This window comes from Cygnus olor, chromosome 2 (genome assembly GCF_009769625.2).
Source record: "Cygnus olor isolate bCygOlo1 chromosome 2, bCygOlo1.pri.v2, whole genome shotgun sequence".
Lineage (NCBI taxonomy): Eukaryota > Metazoa > Chordata > Aves > Anseriformes > Anatidae > Cygnus > Cygnus olor.
Window position 1 is genome coordinate 56,478,884 of NC_049170.1, and position 20,256 is coordinate 56,499,139.

At 39.2% G+C, this 20,256-nt stretch overlaps 1 protein-coding gene across 3 annotated transcripts in view; it reads right to left on the bottom strand.

Moving 5' to 3' along the window:
- Window positions 1-20,256, bottom strand: part of CNTNAP2 (contactin associated protein 2) — a 1,166,415-nt gene that overhangs the window by 115,843 nt on the left and 1,030,316 nt on the right. For all 3 annotated transcript variants that reach the window (XM_040547669.1, XM_040547670.1, XM_040547671.1), the window contains one exon: window positions 8,120-8,290. In XM_040547669.1, coding sequence (XP_040403603.1) covers window positions 8,120-8,290 — 171 coding nt within the window. The remainder of the gene's footprint in view (window positions 1-8,119; window positions 8,291-20,256) is intronic.

A 20,256-nucleotide genomic window follows, 5' to 3' on the forward strand; every position in this document is an offset into this window, starting at 1 on the left:
TGCCCTGACATCGTGGTAATTAGAGGTAGAAAACTCCTGTAACACAGTGGTGGAGGATAAAGGCCACAGTCATGGTGTATGTACTCATTTTTGAATGCTATTTGAGTGAGGGACCTGCCTGTTTCAGACACCTTTCCCTAACTACCTTGCTTCACTGTATGCATGAGTCTCATGAAATGTAATGCCAACAGGACACCCATTCCTGTTTCCTGCTGTAGTAGTAAAAACATAAAAGGGTGAGTGAAAGGATTTATATCTGTAAAAAACATTTGCTATTTCTAAATCATATTGATAGAGAGCCGTCTATAGTACTTGAGTAGACACAAAATGCTCTACCGTGATCCAGACTCTATTTTATAAACAAAGTCAAGATGTTTAGATCAAGAGGATATAAAATACCTAAATTACATAAAATTATGTAATAGCAGTCTGGTGATAGTAACTGCTTTTATGATTTTCTTAAAAAAATAATTTCATTCTTTTATTAGATTTTTAATAAAATTGTTAGGAAAATCTGTGGCCAAAACTTTAGATGATAATTTAAAATTTACCACTTTATGATGTTCTTGCAAACACTTAATCCAAAAATGATTATATTCACTTGAATCAATTTGTCGACATAGTTTGAATTAATCGTGTGCATAAAGATTTGAAGTATCATGGATACAATTGTATCATTAGTAAAAATACCTCCTCTTTCATTGTATCTTATCACATTAAATATTTTTCTACTTTAAAACTGTATTCCTTTGGTGAAAGCAATAAAAAAATATTTAGACTTTTAATAGACTAACTAAGCAATTTCCAACACTTTATGTTTAAAGGCCAACCGAAAGAAAAAAAAAAAAAAAAAAGAAGAAAAGAAAAAGAAGTAGATTGCAAGGTACCAAAACCCTATTTAAACACTGAGGAGAAAGATTCCCAAAAGCATCTAAATGAATTAGGACCAGAAGTCCAACTGGATTCAGGTTATAGGAAGCAATGCAGTTTGGTTGGACCATTTCAGATTTTGTCACTCATAGTGTTTCAAAGTATGGGATGATATTGAGGATTAGTAATAAAGGTAAGGATTAAAGAGCAAACCACTATGGGTGACATTGCAGTGAGTGTCTGCTATAGGCCACCTGACTAGAACACATGCATGAGGCATTGTACAGACAGCTAGAAGCAGCCTCATGTTGACAGGCCCTGGTCCTCATGGGATACTTGGGTCACACCAACATCTGTTGGAAGGACAACATGGCAGGGCATAAGCAATCAAGAAGGTTCCTGTAAAGTGTTGATGACTACTTCCTGACCTAGATCATACAGATGCCAACAAAGAGAGATGCTCTGCTGGACCTCATATTCACAAACAAGGAGGGGCCTGTTAGAAGTGTTAAGGTTAAAGACAACTTTGCCTGCAATGACCATGAAATGGTGGATTTCAGTATCCTGAAAGCAGGGAGGAGGGGGAAAAGGGAGATCGCAACCCCTGATTTCAGAAGGGCAGACTTTGGAGAAAGTCATTTCCAGTTCCAGTCAGTTTTAGCCATTCTCCATCCAAGTTGTTTATTTGCTACCTTTGGCTTGCTCCCAAACACCAGAGCACCTATCCCCATCTGCAAATTAGATATAAAGGTGGAACTGGTGTTTTCAGAAGGGTCATAAACTGCCCTTTTTAAATATCAAGCTTTTCTGCACCACTTGCCTCAGCTGAAAAGAAATCTTACGTTGAAAAGAATGATGCTTGCAGTTTTTTCAGTCTTAGGATGAGAGTTTGCAAATGTTGTAAAAACGTTTGGATCAAAAATTTCCCTGAAGAAATTTAATGTGTTTTTTTTTTTTTTTTTTTTTTTTCCGTTTAATTTGATAGCTTCCTACTGGCCCCTGGGATGAAGGGATTCCTAAGTGTGCTATGCATTCTTTGATGTGTGGCTATGCAACATGTTCTCCTATGGGGCTGTTTTTCAAAAAAAAGACCTGCTGCTAGGAAAGCAAAAAAAAAAAAAAAAAAAAAGAAAAACCACCACAAATAAACCACAACAATGAAGGTCACACCAGTTTCCCTACTCAGCTACAAAGATAAAGCTACAAAAATAAATTATTTACATTAACATAAGGCAATTTAGAGTATGATGAAGAAAATTCATTGATATGGTAGAATTCCATTTTAGGATGCCTTTGGAGAAAGAAGTGATGAAGTTATTAAAATCTGTAAAACATATAGATTAATCAGTCATGTTTTAGAGCATTAAGTCTGGAGGAATTAATGCTGTCTAGGAAGAATCAAACAGCAATGCAAATCATGTTCCCTGGCCTATCACTGCTTTGTCTGATTTTGGAAAAGTTACTTACATCTCAGCTAAGTAGCCTAGAAACAGCCTAGCACAAGAAGCAGTATGGCACTTTTCTCTTCAAGTGTAAATGTTAGATATCAAAGTGCTGTTTGTATCCCTCGCCCACAGAGCAAGCAGACTCATCCTGGAGACATCCTGCTGCTCTCATTAGCAAGCTACCCCATGCAATCCTTTTCACAGCAGCTAAGTTCACTGATCACTCCTTGGGGAGACTTTTAGGGTGGCTAGCATTGCAGCCAAGTGATGTCTCTGAATATAGGGGCTGTAAATATTTCTAGCTGTCTACAATAAATTAATAAGAAAACTCCTTCCTCTCTTACAAGTTCATGCCAGGATCAAACACAAGTTGACCTTTCTTTTTCTAAGCCTCATCTTTTCTTTTTTTCCCCTGCTGTAAAACTGTCTTACTGTTTGCTTATTTCAGAATAATAACAGTGGGATACAATTCATTAGTGTCTGTAAATTGCTTGGAGGTGCTGGGATGAGAGGAGCTACAGAAATGCACAGAATATCTTTTTCATTACAATATTATGACAGTGGCATTAAGAGAGTTTTCTGAAAACAATTTAACTCACTACTGGCTTTTTAGAGCAATGATCCTGGGAATCTAATACAAAACAGCATTGGTAGATGCTTCCTCCCAGATTATCAAGAATAGGTCCCTTTCAAAACTTGCTTTCAGGAATACATCTCTCCAAAACATGGGATTTCTCTTGTTCAGTTTATTTGACAAACACCTCACAGGTATACAGTAGCTGGATTTTCATATTCATAACTCTCTGCAGTCTTCAACAAACACCTCCTAAATGTACAAAACCATACTTTTCCTCATTTTATCCTAGTCAGATTTGTTGACATTCAACCAGACTTTAGGTAGCCTCCTGTTTGCTGCAAAGTTTTGAACAAGGATCCTGGAGACCTATTTCCCTCTACCCTGATGGCTCTCCTTTCAAGAAGCTCAAGCCAGGCTCAGTTGCACAAAGCTACCATTTCCAGGAAGGAGTGGCTACAAAGAAGAATTGAGCAGGGAGGCGAACTGAAAGTCTTCAAGAATTCAAAGTGAAATTCTTGGCATGTTTTTTATGGCAACATTTGACAGTAGAGTGCTTACAAAAAATAAGAGCATTAAGATATCTTGTGAAGAGCTCAAGGATCCCTATCACTGTTGTCTGATATACAGACTGCTGTTTAGTCTGTTTCATCATGCTAGGTCTGCTTCCAACCTCAGCACCAAGGGAAGTGGAGGTAAAGGCAGAGGATTAATCAGGGCAATGGCCAGCTGAACTGGTTCAGTGTAGTAGTAGGTCTCTTATGGTAGATCTGTGTAGCTGATGGGCCACTCAGTTTATTTCAGTTCGCAGAAGTACTGCATACTGTAAGCAACTCCCTATCATGTTGCAGAACAAGTGCCAGCTGTGTTGCACGTACACACAATAAATATATAGAGAGTGTATACTAATTTTTAATTATGACGTTAGGTACACACTGGGGGAAAGGATGAGGGGTTATGAGAAAGATATTTGCTGTTGCCAAACTGTTCCTCTTTTTCAAACTATTTTGTGGATTGCATTTATGAAAAGCACGGACAAGGAACAGGTCAGGTTACATTCCTCTGGGTCCTAAAAGGTAGGTCAAGGCTAAAGGAAGAAAATGACCATGGCAGAGGGCCTTAGAATAAAGGAATAAGTGGTGTTCTTAGTGGTGTCTTCATATGAGGACTGGATTTAGCATTAAACCTGCCCAAAACTGTATAGGATATCTCTAAAGGAGAAAACATTTTTCTTTCCCTAAAAATATTTTTAGTTTAAAAACACATCTAGAAAATTTGACCAAAGATGTGTGGTTTCCTGAAGCACTGATTTACAGAAAAATTTACACCCTATCAAACTACCTCCTATCTAAGCCAGTCATTGTCAGCTGACCAGTCACCTGTAAAAATAATATGTAGATTTACTGATCTATGTAAAAACTGAGTTTTAAGATAATTCTACATTTCTCTCTGCCTACTGTTCCTTGAATGGTGACAAGTAAGAGCCTGCCAGGGGATCTGCTTGATAAATGGAATACCCAAAGATTTCCACCATAGTCACAGTAACATTTTATCACTTTTTTTTTTTTTTTTTTCATGACAGTCTTCCTTGCCTGTTTGGAAAAGCTGTTTCTTAAATCAGAGAAACACATTCTTCCCCTCCTTCATCCCTCTCCTCAGAGATGTTAATATGGAGCTGAAGACACATGAAGTTACATACTACAAGATTGCACCTCTTTTTCTTATAGTTCTAGAGAGTAGGAAAATAAGCTGTGCAGTTATTAGACCTTAAGACAGCACACCAATAAAATAATTTAATGAGACTTTGTAGCGATATCTATTGTGCTCAGAATAAAAAACGCAATAGCAAACTTCTTTCCAAAGACTTGAATCTAAGAATCTTTACAGACCAAATGATTTGTTCTCCTAATATATTTAGCAAGTTCATTAAGCTGATTGAAATACTGGATGTTTTAGAACCTCTCATTTCCTGATTTCCTCGTCTGTAGAACAAAGCTTATGCTAACTGTATATTACAGATATATACAGCTGTTTCAAATATAAGGGAAGAAGAAGAAAGAACATGTACTGTCTGTTGGCAGAGGACACTGATTTCAATATTTTCCTTTTGGAATTGCAGGAAGTAAAGAAATTGACAGAAGTTTTTTTTTTTTTTTTTTTTTTTTTTTTTCCCCCTTATGAAGTGATTGCTCTTCAATGAAATTTGCACCTGTACAAGAAAGCAATGAAAAGACAATGTAGCCATTATTTGAAGTGCAGCAGCTTGCCGCAGATATGTCACAACTGACGTTACACAAAAACTTTTAATACAAAATAGCAGTTCTGTGAAAGAATTTGATGCATTAGCTAGAAAACAGTTTGCTAAAGGAAAACTTCAGGGTTTAAAGATAATACTGTAATTATCTTACTGACTTAATTTTATGTTTCCATTAAGAAACAAATTCATTTATCAATTTTACGGGACTTCTGTAAAGGGGAAGCAAACTCTTTTAAGAAGCAGAAGAATCTATTGTAAGCCATGCAAGGAACTTCTGAAATTCTGAAACTTTGTTTTTAAATTGATTGAATTCCAACAAAATGTAAATGCAGACTAGAATGAAACAAACTACTGAAAACTGGATAAAAAAATGTCCATGCAATAAACATGCAATTCAGAAAAGAGAATGAATATCTTTTTGTTACTAAACCCACAGCATTTAACTCATTTTGTACTGTGACTAGTATAACTTTGAAGTCACAGAAAGAAATATTTTCTGGGATTTGAAAATTTCAAGACTAGTTTCCAGGAAAGAAAAGGTAGACTGAATGCAATTATGTTCAAATGAACTGTTCTCTGTACCATTTAGCAAATACAGTCAGGATAGGTTTAATCAAGGGTTTTTTTACTACCTTAAACTGCAATACTACATTTGACCTTACAAGCTGTTTCTACAGGTGATATTTCAACTTCTGCCATCAAGAATTTGTTATCCAAGTCTTAGATTCAGGGACAGGAGGCAGTGGTTGAATTCAGGCACATACCAAGCCACAGCAGTCAGTGGGCCCCAAGTGTAGGGCCTCAAGTAAAACTCCTGTTTAACTGCATTCTGGCTACACTGCCACATGCTTTATTTAACTGGTGCATCTGTTCAGTGAGCCACTTCAATGTCATTAGTATTTAAACTGTGTTGAGTTCATAATAATTGTAGTCACTGTCAGGTCACCTTTATTCATTGCTATTGTCACTTTTAAGCTAAGTGAACAGCAAGATTGGTCTGATAATGGCTAAGGATGAAACACTATCATGTTTCATGTGTTAGAAGAGCAAGAAGCTCTGGAAATACCCTCCTCAAATGACAGTAAGTACTACTTAAATTCAAAGTGAAATTAGAAGTATCTGCCACTTTATTATAAAAGGGCCATGCCCATTGTTAATACAAATGAATATATTTCATCTGACTCAACAGCAACTATTTTGTTTCTCACCAGTTGGAACATACAGAAAATTGGGATTAAGGAACATCAACTAAATTCCTTGTAGAAAGAGTGAAAAAAATCTGTCACCTGCTTGGAACTTGGCACCTTATTCCTATCTGGAGGGGAAATTTAATTACTTTTTAAAGACCTCCCTGGTCATTTCTAAATTTCCACACTCTTGTTTGTGTGTTTAGACTTCAGGAATTGTCAAAAAGGGCTTTATATTTTTAAATTCCTGGGATGTAATTCCTGTATCCTGGGATGCATCAAGCACGGCATTGCTAGTCGGTCGAGGGAAGTGATTGTCCTGCTCTACTCTGCGCTGGTGCGGCCTCACCTTGAGTACTGTGTGCAGTTCTGGGCACCACAATACAAAAAGGACATTAAACTGTTGGATAGTGTCCAGAGGAGGGTGACGAAGATGGTGAAGGGCCTAGAGGGGAAGACATATGAGGAGCGGCTGAGGTCACTTGGCCTGTTCAGCCTGGAGAAGAGGAGGCTGAGGGGGGACCTCATGGCAGTCTACAACTTCCTCGCGAGGGGGAGTGGAGAGGCAGGTGACCTATTCTCCATTATCATCAGTGACAGAACCCGTGGGAACGGTGTTAAGCTGAGGCAGGGGAAGTTTAGGCTGGACATCAGGAAGAGGTTCTTCACCGAGAGGGTGGTCGCACGCTGGAACAGGCTCCCCAGGGAAGTAGTCACTGCACCAAGCCTGTCTGAATTTAAGAAGAGATTGGACTGTGTACTTAGTCACATGGTCTAAACTTTTGGGCAGACCTGTGCGGTGCCAGGAGTTGGACTTGATGATCCTTATGGGTCCCTTCCAACTCGGGATAGTCTATGATTCTATAAATTAGATGCGTTCATGTAAATCTCATTGAACCTGCATAAAAAATAGATTATTTGGGATACATAAATTAATCTCTTTCAGCATTAGTGAGTTTTGCCGCTGACTTTTGTAAATATATATTTAGAACCAGGTTCTTGACCTCTGTGAGTAGCTTCTGCAGCAAACGGAAGAAAAAATGCTTTCCTTGGTACTGGAGTGCGGACGGGGAGTTTGCTGCACTCATGTAACTATGCTGCTGTAATGTGCCACTAGAGTCTGTAATAGTCATCACACATAGCATAGCAGGTCTGTCACCACTCCTGTTTATGGCAGGGTAAACTGGGTCGAGGGAGAACACAGGAGACATAAAACATTGTTTCCCCCTAATTCAACTGCTTCAATTTCACTAAGCAGAATTCGTGTACAGCTGAGGATTTCAGCACCTTGCTTCGAAGTTTGCTCTTGTGCCATTTAAAGTGGTTTAATAATAAAATTAACTTTTGATCAGCAATTTCACTAGCAGATAATGCCAATAAAGAATTATTTCTACATGATTTTTAAAGATATTTTAGATATTGTAGGTAAGTTATCAGCTCAGGCTCCTTACAGTGCTCCTACACAGCTGCAGACATGCATTTTAAAGAAATAAACTTTGGCATGCAATTTTGAAAAATCTTTTAAGGTCTGTGCCATTTTTTTTTTAACTGGTGGTACCTGTTCTATACTTCTTTCTATTTTTTCCTTTGATAAACAAACCAAAGAGACTTCACTAGTTCTTCCTATGTAACACAATCTGAGAAGAAGTCAAGTAGTGTGATTTTTTTTTTTCCTGACTTAACCAAGGTTACACATTTTACCGAATAATACACGTTTCTTGAAACCTGTTACCTGACATGAACCTGTGTCAGGTTCCAAAAAGAGTAGTGGAAAGCACATACTTACATTTCAGCTCCAGTTTGATGAAGTCAGTGTTCCCCAGATTCTCAAGAAACACCCCATCTGAGGCCGATGTTTTGAAATAAAAAGAGATATCTGCACTTGTTTCCCCTTGGAAGGTAGAGAAGTGAAGATAGGATGATGATGTGATGAAAGAAGCTGCATTCCAGTAATTTCCTGCAGGGATGGGACAGACAGGAAATACACACATTTGAGTGCTCCCTGGAAGCGGTATGAAAATTTGAAGCTTTTAATGTTAATATATGCTACAATGTTGTTTACATTGAAAAACAAAACAAAAAAACAAAACAAAACAAAACAAAAAAACCCCACCTTGCTTCTACTATCTCCTTTTTGCTTTTTTGGATAAATTGAATGCCGAATGTCCTTTTTTTTTTTTTTTTTTTTTTTTTTTCCTGGAAAGTGGAACACACTACTTATACTTAATTTTTTTTTTTTAATATTTATATAAAAAGTTCCCAATTTATGATAGTCATACAAACGTATTGCTGAGATAAGTCTTCAATACAGTACAGTTACTACACTTAACATATAGTTGTACCTCAGGTGCACGTTTTGCATTTATATATTGTCTCATGTAACATACCTACTTTCAAATTTACTCTACACAACGATGCCCATTTCTTCTGAAAACCTAGCCAGGTCTATTAAGAGTCTGTTAATGCATATCACAGGAAGAATCCAATAAATGAAGCTAAGCAATACAGACATAATTAACATATGCCCGTATCCATTCCCTAACACATTTTTCCTGGAGAAACATCATCATTAACAATATTCAAGAACTATAACAGTACTTAGCTAGCAACGCAGTCAACATTCCATGCAAGGTAGCATTATGTTCCAAAGACAAAAAATTTCATAAGATACAGTGAGAGACTGAAACAGAAAAAAATTTCATAAGTCACAGTGAGAGACTGTTACTTCACCAGGATGCATATGTGTCCAGATTCAGAAATTATTAAGATATCAATCATTAACTCAGTCCAGCCCAGTGCTTAGTATTCTGGCTAATAAACACAGTAAGAAACCACTTTCTATTCCAGACATAGCTCCCAGAGATTGGTTCTCCATCATTTGATTACTGAACTATGTGATAACACTATTATTTTTCTGGTTAGCACTGGATGCATGTGAATGAGCATGCTGAAGCGCCAGAAGCTTAACACTGGTTTTGTAATACCACCAGCACAGACCCAAGTCAGAAGTGTTATAATTTGTGTAATTTATTAATCTCTATTCAAAATTAAATTGAACATTTGAATTAACGGAAGAAGACTGTTTAAGCATTCTATGCATACTCTTCTTTTTCATATTTCTATCCCATCTCCTCCATTTAATTCTAAATTCTACCTCTCTCAAGAATGCAGAATGAGTGGCTTTGAAAAAAGAAGCAGCTTTCTATTCTACTTTAATCAATCCCAGGAAGAAAGTTGCATATGAGATTTTTTATGTGAGCAGTGAAAAGGGGACCAAATGGTTTTGGTACAGTGTAAATGTACATTCATAACACATATGTATATATATTTTGTGAATTAACCAGTTCACTTTTAACATTACCTGTTTTTCGCCAAAAATAACATTTCTTGTCTATTACTACTTACCACATTTATACAAACTGGCAAGTTCCAGATTAAATATTATTAATGATTTCTATAGAAATATCAACAATATTTATATCATAAACAGGCTTGGGCAAGAAAAGTCTGCTAATTAAATGCAAAGTCTTTGTGAAAACATGTAGTGATAAAGCAATACATAAAAATGTCTAGAATTTAATTTTCATTCATGGTCCCAGGCTTCTTCCAATCTCTTACCTTTCAGTGTACTTCCTAAATATTAGAGTTGCTGAGGATATAGGTGAAGGAGTGCTTTGGCAATTATCTCGTTCTTAGTACAGGATCCAGATGGAACACCATATATGCTTTCCAACTTGCAGATGTACCTGGACATCTACATTTCTTTCTCATGGGAGATCAAGACATGCCAGATGCTGGCACACTGTTTGGATAGGTTTTATTCCACTTGCTGAATAAACTCACATGATGTAAACAGGACTTAAAAAGTCAGGAATATATGCAATCCTTGTTAAGGAGATAATTTAGCTGCCCTGTATAACCTTGTAGAAATGCTTTCAAGTTTTCATAAATCAAATAAGTATTTTAGATTTCTAGCTTTACGTACTCTGAATGTTGACTAAGTTATAAGCCTAAAACACATAGAACATATGACAAACAAAAGACTTGTGAGAGCTGCAAGGGTTCTACCAAAAATATACAAATACTAATAGAGACAAATACCTGTTCAGAGGGATAGGCTCCCCAGTCATCTCACTATCCCAAAATGAGGCTGAGGTGAATATGCAGCTGCATCACCATGCAGCCAAGCAGCACAGCTGCAATGGAGTCTACTGTCAGGGTTCCTCCTCTAGCCCAGGATGCTGCTAATAGACCAGCTTTCTTGCCAGTGTCATCCTGCCATCAGCCACTGTATGTAAATCCATTGTTTGTACCATGCTTACATCTTCTGTGAGTCTGACACAGCTCAAGAACTACAGGTTGGAAACCTGTCTTAACTAATCATTTCCACTAATGAATTGACAATGGTTTTGTTGAAGGGATCATATTTTTGTTTTATTGTGTCAAGTCCACTCAAAATGGGACCCTGCTTCCTTAGCTGTAGCCTCCACTATGATACAGAATCACAGAATCACAGAATCACAGAATCGTCTAGGTTGGAAGAGACCTCCAAGATCATCTAGTCCAACCTCTGCCCTAACACTAACAAGTCCTCCACTAAACCATATCACTAAGGGCTACATCTAAACGTCTTTTAAAGACCTCCAGGGATGGCGACTCAACCACCTCCCTGGGCAGCCCATTCCAATGCCTAACAACCCTTTCGGTAAAGAAGTTCTTCCTAATATCCAACCTAAACCTCCCCTGGTGCAACTTTAGCCCATTCCCCCTCGTCCTGTCACCAGGCACATGGGAGAATAGACCAACCCCCACCTCTCTACAGCCTCCTTTAAGGTACCTATAGAGAGCGACGAGGTCTCCCCTGAGCCTCCTCTTCTCCAGGCTAAACAACCCCAGCTCCCTCAGCCGCTCCTCGTAAGACTTGTTCTCCAGACCCCTCACCAGCTTCGTTGCCCTTCTCTGGACTCTCCTGAGCACCTCCATGTCCTTCTTGTAGCGAGGGGCCCAAAACTGAACACAGTACTCGAGGTGCGGCCTCACCAGAGCCAAGTACAGGGGGACAATCACCTCCTTAGACCTGCTGGCCACACTGCTTCTTATACAAGCCAGGATGCTATTGGCCTTCTTGGCCACCTGAGCACACTGCTGGCTCATATTCAGCCAACTATCAACCAGTACTCCCAGGTCCTTCTCGGCCAGGCAGCTTTCCAGCCACTCATCTCCCAGCCTGTAACGCTGCTTGGGGTTGTTGCGCTCCAGGTGCAGGACCCGGCACTTGGCCTTGTTGAACTTCATACAGTTGACCTCAGCCCATCGGTCCAGCCTATCCAGATCCTCCTGCAGAGCCTTCTTTCCCTCGAGCAGATCGACACACGCACCTAACTTGGTGTCATCTGCAAACTTACTGAGGGTGCTCTCGATCCCCTCATCCAGGTCATCGATAAAGATATTAAAGAGGACCGGCCCCAGCACTGAGCCCTGGGGGACTCCACTAGTGACCAGCCTCCAACTGGATTTAACTCCATTCACCACAACTCTTTGGGCCCGGCCATCCAGCCAGTTTTTAACCCAACAAAGCGTACGCCAGTCCAAGCCACGAGCAGACAGTTTCTCGAAGAGAATGTTGTGGGAAACGGTGTCAAAAGCCTTACTGAAGTCAAGGTAGACCACATCCACAGCCTTCCCCTCATCCACCAAGCGCGTCACTTGGTCATAGAAGGAGATCAGGTTCGTCAAGCAGGACCTACCTTTCATAAACCCATGCTGACTGGGCCTGATCGCCTGGTTGCCCTGCAAGTGCCGCGTGATGACACTCAGGATAATCTGCTCCATGAGCTTCCCTGGCACCGAGGTCAAACTAACAGGCCTATAGTTCCCCGGGTCTACCCTCTGGCCCTTCTTGTAGATGGGCGTCACGTTTGCTAGCCGCCAGTCAACTGGAACCTCCCCTGATAGCCAGGACTGCCGATAAATAATGGAAAGCGTCTTGGCCAGCTCCTCCGCCAGTTCGCTCAGTACCCTCGGGTGGATCCCATCCGGCCCCATCGACTTGCGTACATCCAAGTGTCGTAGCAGGTCGCCAACCATTTCTTCATGGATAGCGAGGGCCACATCCTGCTCCCCATCCCCTTCCACCAGCTCAGGGTACCAGGTATCCAGAGAACAACCGGTCTTGCCACTAAAGACTGAGGCAAAGAAAGCATTGAGCACCTCAGCCTTTTCCTCATCTTTTGTAACTAAGTTTCCCCCCGCATCCAGTAAAGGATGGAGATTCTCCTTAGTCCTCCTTTTTGCGTTGATGTATTTGTAAAAACGTTTTTTGTTATCTTTAACGGCAGTAGCCAGATTGAGCTCCAGATGAGTTTTGCCCTTTCTAATTTTGTCCCTGCACAGCCTCGCAACATCCTTATAGTCCTCCTGAGTAGCCCGCCCTCTTTTCCAAAGATTATAAACCCTCCTTTTTCTCCTAAGCTCGAGCCACAACTCTCTGCTCAGCCAGGCCGGTCTAGTTCCGCGTCGGCTCGTCTTTGGGCACGTGGGGACAGACCGCTCCTGAGCCATTAAGATTTCCTTCTTGAAGAGTGCCCAGCCTTCCTGGACTCCTTTGCCCTTCAGAACCTCCTCCCAAGGGACTCTGCCAACCAGTGACCTGAACAGCTTAAAGTCAGCCCTCCGGAAGTCCATGACAGCGGTTTTACTGGTCCCCTTCCTGACTTCGCCAAGAATAGAGAACTCTACCATTTCGTGGTCACTCTGCCCAAGACAGCTCCCAACCACCACATCTCCCACCAGACCGTCACTGTTCGTGAACAGAAGGTCTAGGGGGGCACCTCCCCTGGTAGGTTCTCTAACCAGCTGCATCAGGAAGCTATCTTCCACGCTCTCCAGAAACCTCCTAGACTGCTTTCTCTGGGCTGTGTTGTGCTTCCAGGATATGTCTGGGAAGTTGAAGTCCCCCACGAGAACAAGCGCTGACGATTTCGTGGCTTCTGCCAGCTGCCTGTAGAACTCCTCATCCATCTCCTCATCCTGGTTCGGCGGTCTATAACAGACCCCCACCAGGATGCTTGCCTTGTTGGCCTTCCCTCTGATCCTAACCCATAGGGACTCAACCTTATCATTCCCAGCCTCAAGTTCCTCAACATCTAAACACTCTCTAATATAGAGAGCCACACCACCACCCCTTCTGTGCTGCCTGTCCCTTCTGAAGAGCCTATAGCCAGACATTGCAGCACTCCAGTCATGAGAGTGGTCCCACCACGTTTCCGTGATGGCAACCAAGTCATAGCCTTCCCGCTGCACGATGGCTTCCAGCTCGTCCTGTTTGTTGCCCATGCTGCGTGCATTAGTGTAGATGCACTTCAGCTGGGCCATTGCCATCCTCCCCAGCTCTGCCATTGTTCCCCCCGGCACAGCTCCAACAGGCCTTCTTTCAGCCCCATCCCCCTTATATAACAATATAACGTTATCGTTAATATTGCAATTAAATAAATAAGAGCAGGAACTGCTATATGAAACAACAATTTATTTTGTAATATTTTATTTATATATTTTTAATTAACTTCCAACCCTCAAAGTATTACATGTACTTTAATACAGATTCAACCTTCATTGCTGAGACACTCTGGGTTAACTCCGTAACCAAGAGGGCTCATAACTAAAGTGCAGGTTTGCCATTACATGAAGTTAATCTTCAGTTGTATCTGGCCATTCCTCTTTGTATAATTAGAAGAGAAGATTTCACTTTCATTGTTTTTAAAGTAAAATTTAGACTGCAAGGTCTTTAAGGCTGATGTTAGTTGTGAATTTATCTAAGAAGTTCTAGCCACATGGCAAAGACTTCAAAACATCACTGCAGTGCATCTACAAGTAGGACTACCATCACCAATTACAACACAGAACCAGACATGTTGATGGATTCATATTAAAATGTATGTCTCTGTTTTGTTGAAACAAAACCCACCAATTTTTATTTAGTGCTGTATCTAGTCTACTGAGGAGGTCTATCACTAAGTATTTTACATTTCATTTGAAATGCTGTGATTTGACTCTGCAGAAAGCCTTAGTTGGGGATGCTAGTGGTGAGAGCATAAATACAAACTGTTCAGACTGAACGGGAAAACCTGCAGCTTGAGAGAGACATTTTCAAAGTCTATTCACAACAAATTTCTATAAAGATAAAATCATGTTTTTATACATTGGTATACATTCATCTCAAAACACTTTCAGGGGAAAAAAGATATTTTATTAAGTGTACAATGGAATGTCTTGCTAAAAATACATAATGATCTTTATCACAAAATAATATCTCTTGATAAGAAAGGGGCTGCCTGAGGAAATCTTGAATAAAAATCCACTTGACACATTATTGTTGTTGCTTGCTAGGAACCTTTGTAAGTCACCATTGCCTCAAAATTTCTTTGGCACATTGTCCCCCTCCTTTCCTCAAAAGGCTTGAATATATTGATCCTACAGACATTTTTCTACTGATTCAGGCTGAGAAAGCAGTAGATGGAAGAAACTGGAATTAGGACTTAAACTGCAGGGTGGACATTATGGCAGCAGGGATACCAAAGTATTAGGAGGTGGGAAAGGTAGTTTATTTAGAAAGAACACTCTAAATGCTAAATTTGTAATCCACCCTGTTAATAATTATTATTATGTCATAAATATTGCACAGCATCTGGACCTTACAAAACAGTATGTTTACACATTGTGATTGAGAAAGTCTTGCAGGAAATGCTCTGATTTACAAGAAAGTCACTCAACCTAGGAGAGTTAGTATTTATTATTCAGGGATGAAGTATGCTTAGAAACATTAAGATAGGGAACAATAAAGGGCTTCAAATGTGAAGATGAGAAGAAAGAGGTGCTTAGAGTTACACCATCCCTTCATTTCCTCTTTCTTCCTCCAGCTACTTAAGGAACACTTTTATTGTATAGAATGGTCAAAAATACAACTGAATAATTTTATTTTTCTTCTTTATAAGCTCACTTAGAATTCTGTAATCAAGACCATGTCTCTGTTGTACTACATCTGTCTTCACTGTAAGCCTGCTTAGTGTTTAAATTTGACTTAAGCCAATTAAACAGGTACGAGACATTCTGCTGTCATGGAAGCACAAATCCAAATAAAATCAAGATACCAGACAAGCCTTTTCAACTGTTTGCAACTCAAGACAAATTTAAGATTCCCAAAGCAGGGCTGCGTTTCTTATCATGTTTTTCCCAGACTAAAAATATTAATGTGAAGGGTCACCTTAAATCTCATATCATAGAATCATAGAATATCCTGAGTTGGAAGGGACTCACAAGGATCATCCTGTCCAACTCCTGGCTTCACAAAGGACTACCTAAAAATCAAACCATATGTCTAAGAATGTTGCCTAAATGCTTCTTGAACTCCAGCAGACTTGGTGCCATGACTGTTTCCCTGGGGAGCCTGTTCCAGACTTGAAGATTTTTCCTATGAAGACCCACCTCAGGGAGGAGGAAGGAAATGGTTACCACAGTACTAACAAGAACAAACTCAGGTAGTGTTGAATTGTGCAACATGTACTGACATCTTTTTAAGTGTGGTAGTTCCATAACCTGATAACACAGAGTCACTGGACTTATAGAAGCCAGACTCTCAGCTTCTCCCTTGAATTATTTTTGTCCAGAAATCCCTTGCTAGCTCCCATCAATATCTTCTTTCTTAGCATGATTGAAATTCATGCTTTAACACTATCAATTTCTCTTTACATTTAATCCCCATTGAAATGGATAATAGCAATAGCAGAACTGTAAAAGACATAAGTGCTTTTAGCCCAGCTAGGCAATAGAACTAGAGAATGAATGCTGTAATGTCAGGCAGCTCTTATGTATTACAATAGACCAAAAACCTCCAGGGCCCTCATCTGCAGCAAAACAGATTTTCTATCAAAACCATTATGTGAATAAAATGTACGAATAGTCTCCTATTTCAGAGAAGATGGATGTGTGAATGGAACACTGATCTGTGCCACAAAGTAATGGATTGAGATTATCCATACAATTATGCTCAACAAATCAAGTTTTTTTCCTTCTTTTTTATTTTTATTTTATTTTTTTTTTATTCTGGGAAAGAGGAATCTACATGTGTACACTCAGAGCAGTTTGACTATCAGTACAGCAACAATCACAGCTTTGATTCAAGACTTCAGGTCTGCATCTCGGGTGGAAATCGACCCCGATGAAACCTAAACTGTCTGTTGGGCTTTAAATATCTTCCTTGCTAGTGAAACAATGGGGGAGAAGGAAGAAAGATATTCCAATCCAAAAAGAATATTACAAGTTATTCAGGAAACAAAAGAAAAGTCAAAGAAAATTGTTTGCGTTTCTCCTGCTTGAAAGGTTTAACTGAAATCCTGAAGCAAGGCAGGCCATGTTCAATGGCACTAGTCAGAATGGGGCTGAGAATGCAGCTTCAGTCTGGGCATGAGAAGGGTGTGCTCAGGGGATAGGGCAGGAAGAATGGCAACTCAGCAGCAGCCTAAGTCCTTTGCTGGAAGGAGTACAATATTGATGACTCTTCTCAATTACTGAAGGGTCTGCTTGGTGTCATTTTTCGTTGTGCTAACATGCATTCACACTTTTATTCTTTCTTCATTGGTCTGCAGTCCCTTGTCACATTTTTTTTTTACTACATATCTTTTACTGTATAGCTTTTATATATATATAATATATATTTTACTATATATCTTTTACTATATTACCTTTACATCTACTGTACTTACAATATATAGAATATACTGTATATCATAAGCTTTACATACATTCTTTGCTTTCTTTGATACCCCTGAAGTCTGTCTCATCCAGCTCCAATCCTGAATTTCTTTGACCATGATGCTTATAGCCCTGGGGTCCTCTATATCAGTCTGTGGCCTATCTGTATATCTCAACTAAAGATGACAATATTGTATTTCTCTGGTCACAGGTTTATATTTTATCAACATCATGGCAGAATACCAGTTGAAAAGAAGCATGTAAATTACTACTTAAATTAAAATTAAGATGGTAGTGTCTTGATTTACTTAATCCAAACATGAATCAAGAAAAATAAACTAAACTGAATTACTCCATAGATGTTGGCTTAATAGCAGAAAAGTCCTTTGACAACACACAAGAAAAATAATCCCCAAGTCAACAGATGAAGAGTGCATTAACACTGCATAACAGCAAAGCTGAATTACAGTCTTTCAGGCTGAATACAAATATAGGTTAGATTTCAATTTTCAAGATAAAACTAGCTCTGTATCTTTCAACAAAGTAACAAATGGCTGGCAGTCCAGAGCAAAGCCTGCTGAGAATATCAACACATCTGAAGATGAGTTCAGATTTAGCAAAAGAAAAGAGTTAGCTCTGCTGTTGTGACTGTTTCATTAAAGACAATTCAGTTTTTGAAGGATAAACACTAGATTTTAGAAAAGAAAAAAATGTTTGGAATATTCCACCTCAAATCTAGAAAGCTGTAGCTGTGACATAATGTGTTTTGGTCTCATTTAACTAAGCCTGGTTCTTTCTAAAGAGTGGGATTGTTAAAAATTCTGAGAAAGGTAGAACTGTGCTGAGAGTCCATATTTGTTATGATTTTTGGGAGACTTACAGGGGTCTGGAGTTTCAGAGTCAGAGAGATGTCAATACATTCAGAGGCAGGCAAACAACAAAGTACATTTGATCTGAAAAATTGCTTATGGTTTTTAACCTCTTTGATATCTATAGTACATTTCACCCTCAAAGTAATTCCTTCAGACTTCTCTTATGGAAGTCCATTGCATGCATCTTCTGAAAGTCAGATTCTAAAACAAGTTAACTGTCTTTGCACATTTGGAGGGTATCCTTCCATTGATGACCTTGTCTGCTTTAGTTGTGGGGAAGTTTTTGGTCTCTACTCTCAGTCCTTTGGCAACTCTTCTTTTACTGGGAATGCCAAAAATCCTGCACATCTACCACTGCTGTGACCATACTTGATCTCATCGCAAAATTTGTCAAGTCCAACTTTCACACAAGCACGAGGCCTGAAATCCCAAACTTTTTTTCATGTGGAGCAAGATAGTGGTGATATGGTAACTGTCTTTCAGGAATTACAAGTGTGGGATAGCCTTAAATTACTAATATAGAAAGGAAAGATCCTCCGTCATATTACCTGGGATCAACTTGAGCATTATGGTCAGTAATGAAGGACATAAACCAGCTTGCATTAAGATGACAGTAAGATGGATAGCAGTTTATCTCCTTACCTTTATAAATTATCTGTTTTCATAAAGTTTCTCTAGTGACATAATACTCACAAGACAAAGATCAATGGATATAAACACAGATGCTAAAGTTTGCATTAATCTGTCAGTCACCATATTTGCTGAGTGAGGGAAACAGCAATCACATTTATCAGTGAAATGCTGGAGTCAATGAAACAGATTCAGTGATGCAGAAAAGTTTCACGCACCTGCTGTGTTACTTGTAATCATCTTTGGAAGATCATTTTTCAAAAGTCTCACCTCCTGGTCACAATGCCTAATTACAATGCATACCCTGTCACTGCTGGCACCATTACTTTCATCCATCTAAAGAATGAAAGGTCCTGATCTGGCATGGTTTACAACCTGGAGCTATGTAATGCGCTGATGGAACTTTAATGATGCATGTAAACTGGTATCTTTTCAGAGGAATATTTTTTTTAAACATTAACTGACCTGCAAACATCAGCTCAATCACCTCTGTGCCACAGTCAATGCAGTGTGTAGGAACCCTGCCATGATGCCAAAATGGTAAATATTAAATACAGGAACCTGCTGTTGTCCTCAAAACATGTTACTAATAATGAGGATCTGATTCTATATTGACCTGTAGATATTGGTGGGTGTTTACAGCTGTGCAAATGACAGTGCTGCATAACCACCTTATACTGAGTACATAACTATGCAGGATGTAAAGTGTAGACACAAGGACAAGAATGTAGAAAACCAATGACTTTTCATTTCATCCTATTAAATTTGTACCCTTTGCTGTGGAAATGGACTGCAGGAAAGAGTGTTTCTCAGACCCCTCCTTTCTGCTCTTCAGGTCCTTGGCTAGGCATGTGAACAATAAGATACAGCTCTAGAGTTCGACAGAGTCACAGATACATTTCACTGGCCCAACACCACATGGACAACATGATCCAGTAGCCATTTCCACTTTTGCTATCTCCATTTGCTGTCCCTGGCAGGATTTTTATAAGAAGGATGTGCTGTGTAATATTGATGCAGCTCTGTCCCCCAAATTTTCTTGTTTCTGGAGGGAAGTTTCTCTTTTTAGGATGATTCTTTTGGTCCACTGTTTGAGCATGGATCTAGTTTCCTCAACACACTCAACATCCTGACTCTCTGACAACCTGACATGTTCTTTTTGAACAGATACACTTTCAAAATGAAAAATATTCTTCAGAATTAAAATGTAAGATATAATTTAGACTTGATGTAGCACATTAAATATTCTTCACATCATTGATTCCAGAATTATCTGTTATTCACAGAGATCATCAAATTGTTTTACTTGATCTTCTATTACTGGATGGATTTTAGAGCTTTCCGAACTAAAACATGGAATATTTATCTCACAAGATATGACTAAGTACTTTCATGAATCACAGTTCTCTGAGCTTTGATGAAAACTGTGGATAAAACCATTTCCTTGAAGTACTAATTTCATTCAGCAGGCTCACTACTACAGAATTATGGTGCTATACTGCTTATACATAGAAATGTACTTTCAATGACTTCTTCATTCATATCCCAATCCCAAATCCAAAGAAATTCATATAAATCACTGAAGATGCACTTCAAACTTACAGTAAAGGAGTAAAATTATAATCTTCATTCTCATGTTGTCACTCCAGTTTTATGACACTGTAACATTCCAAGT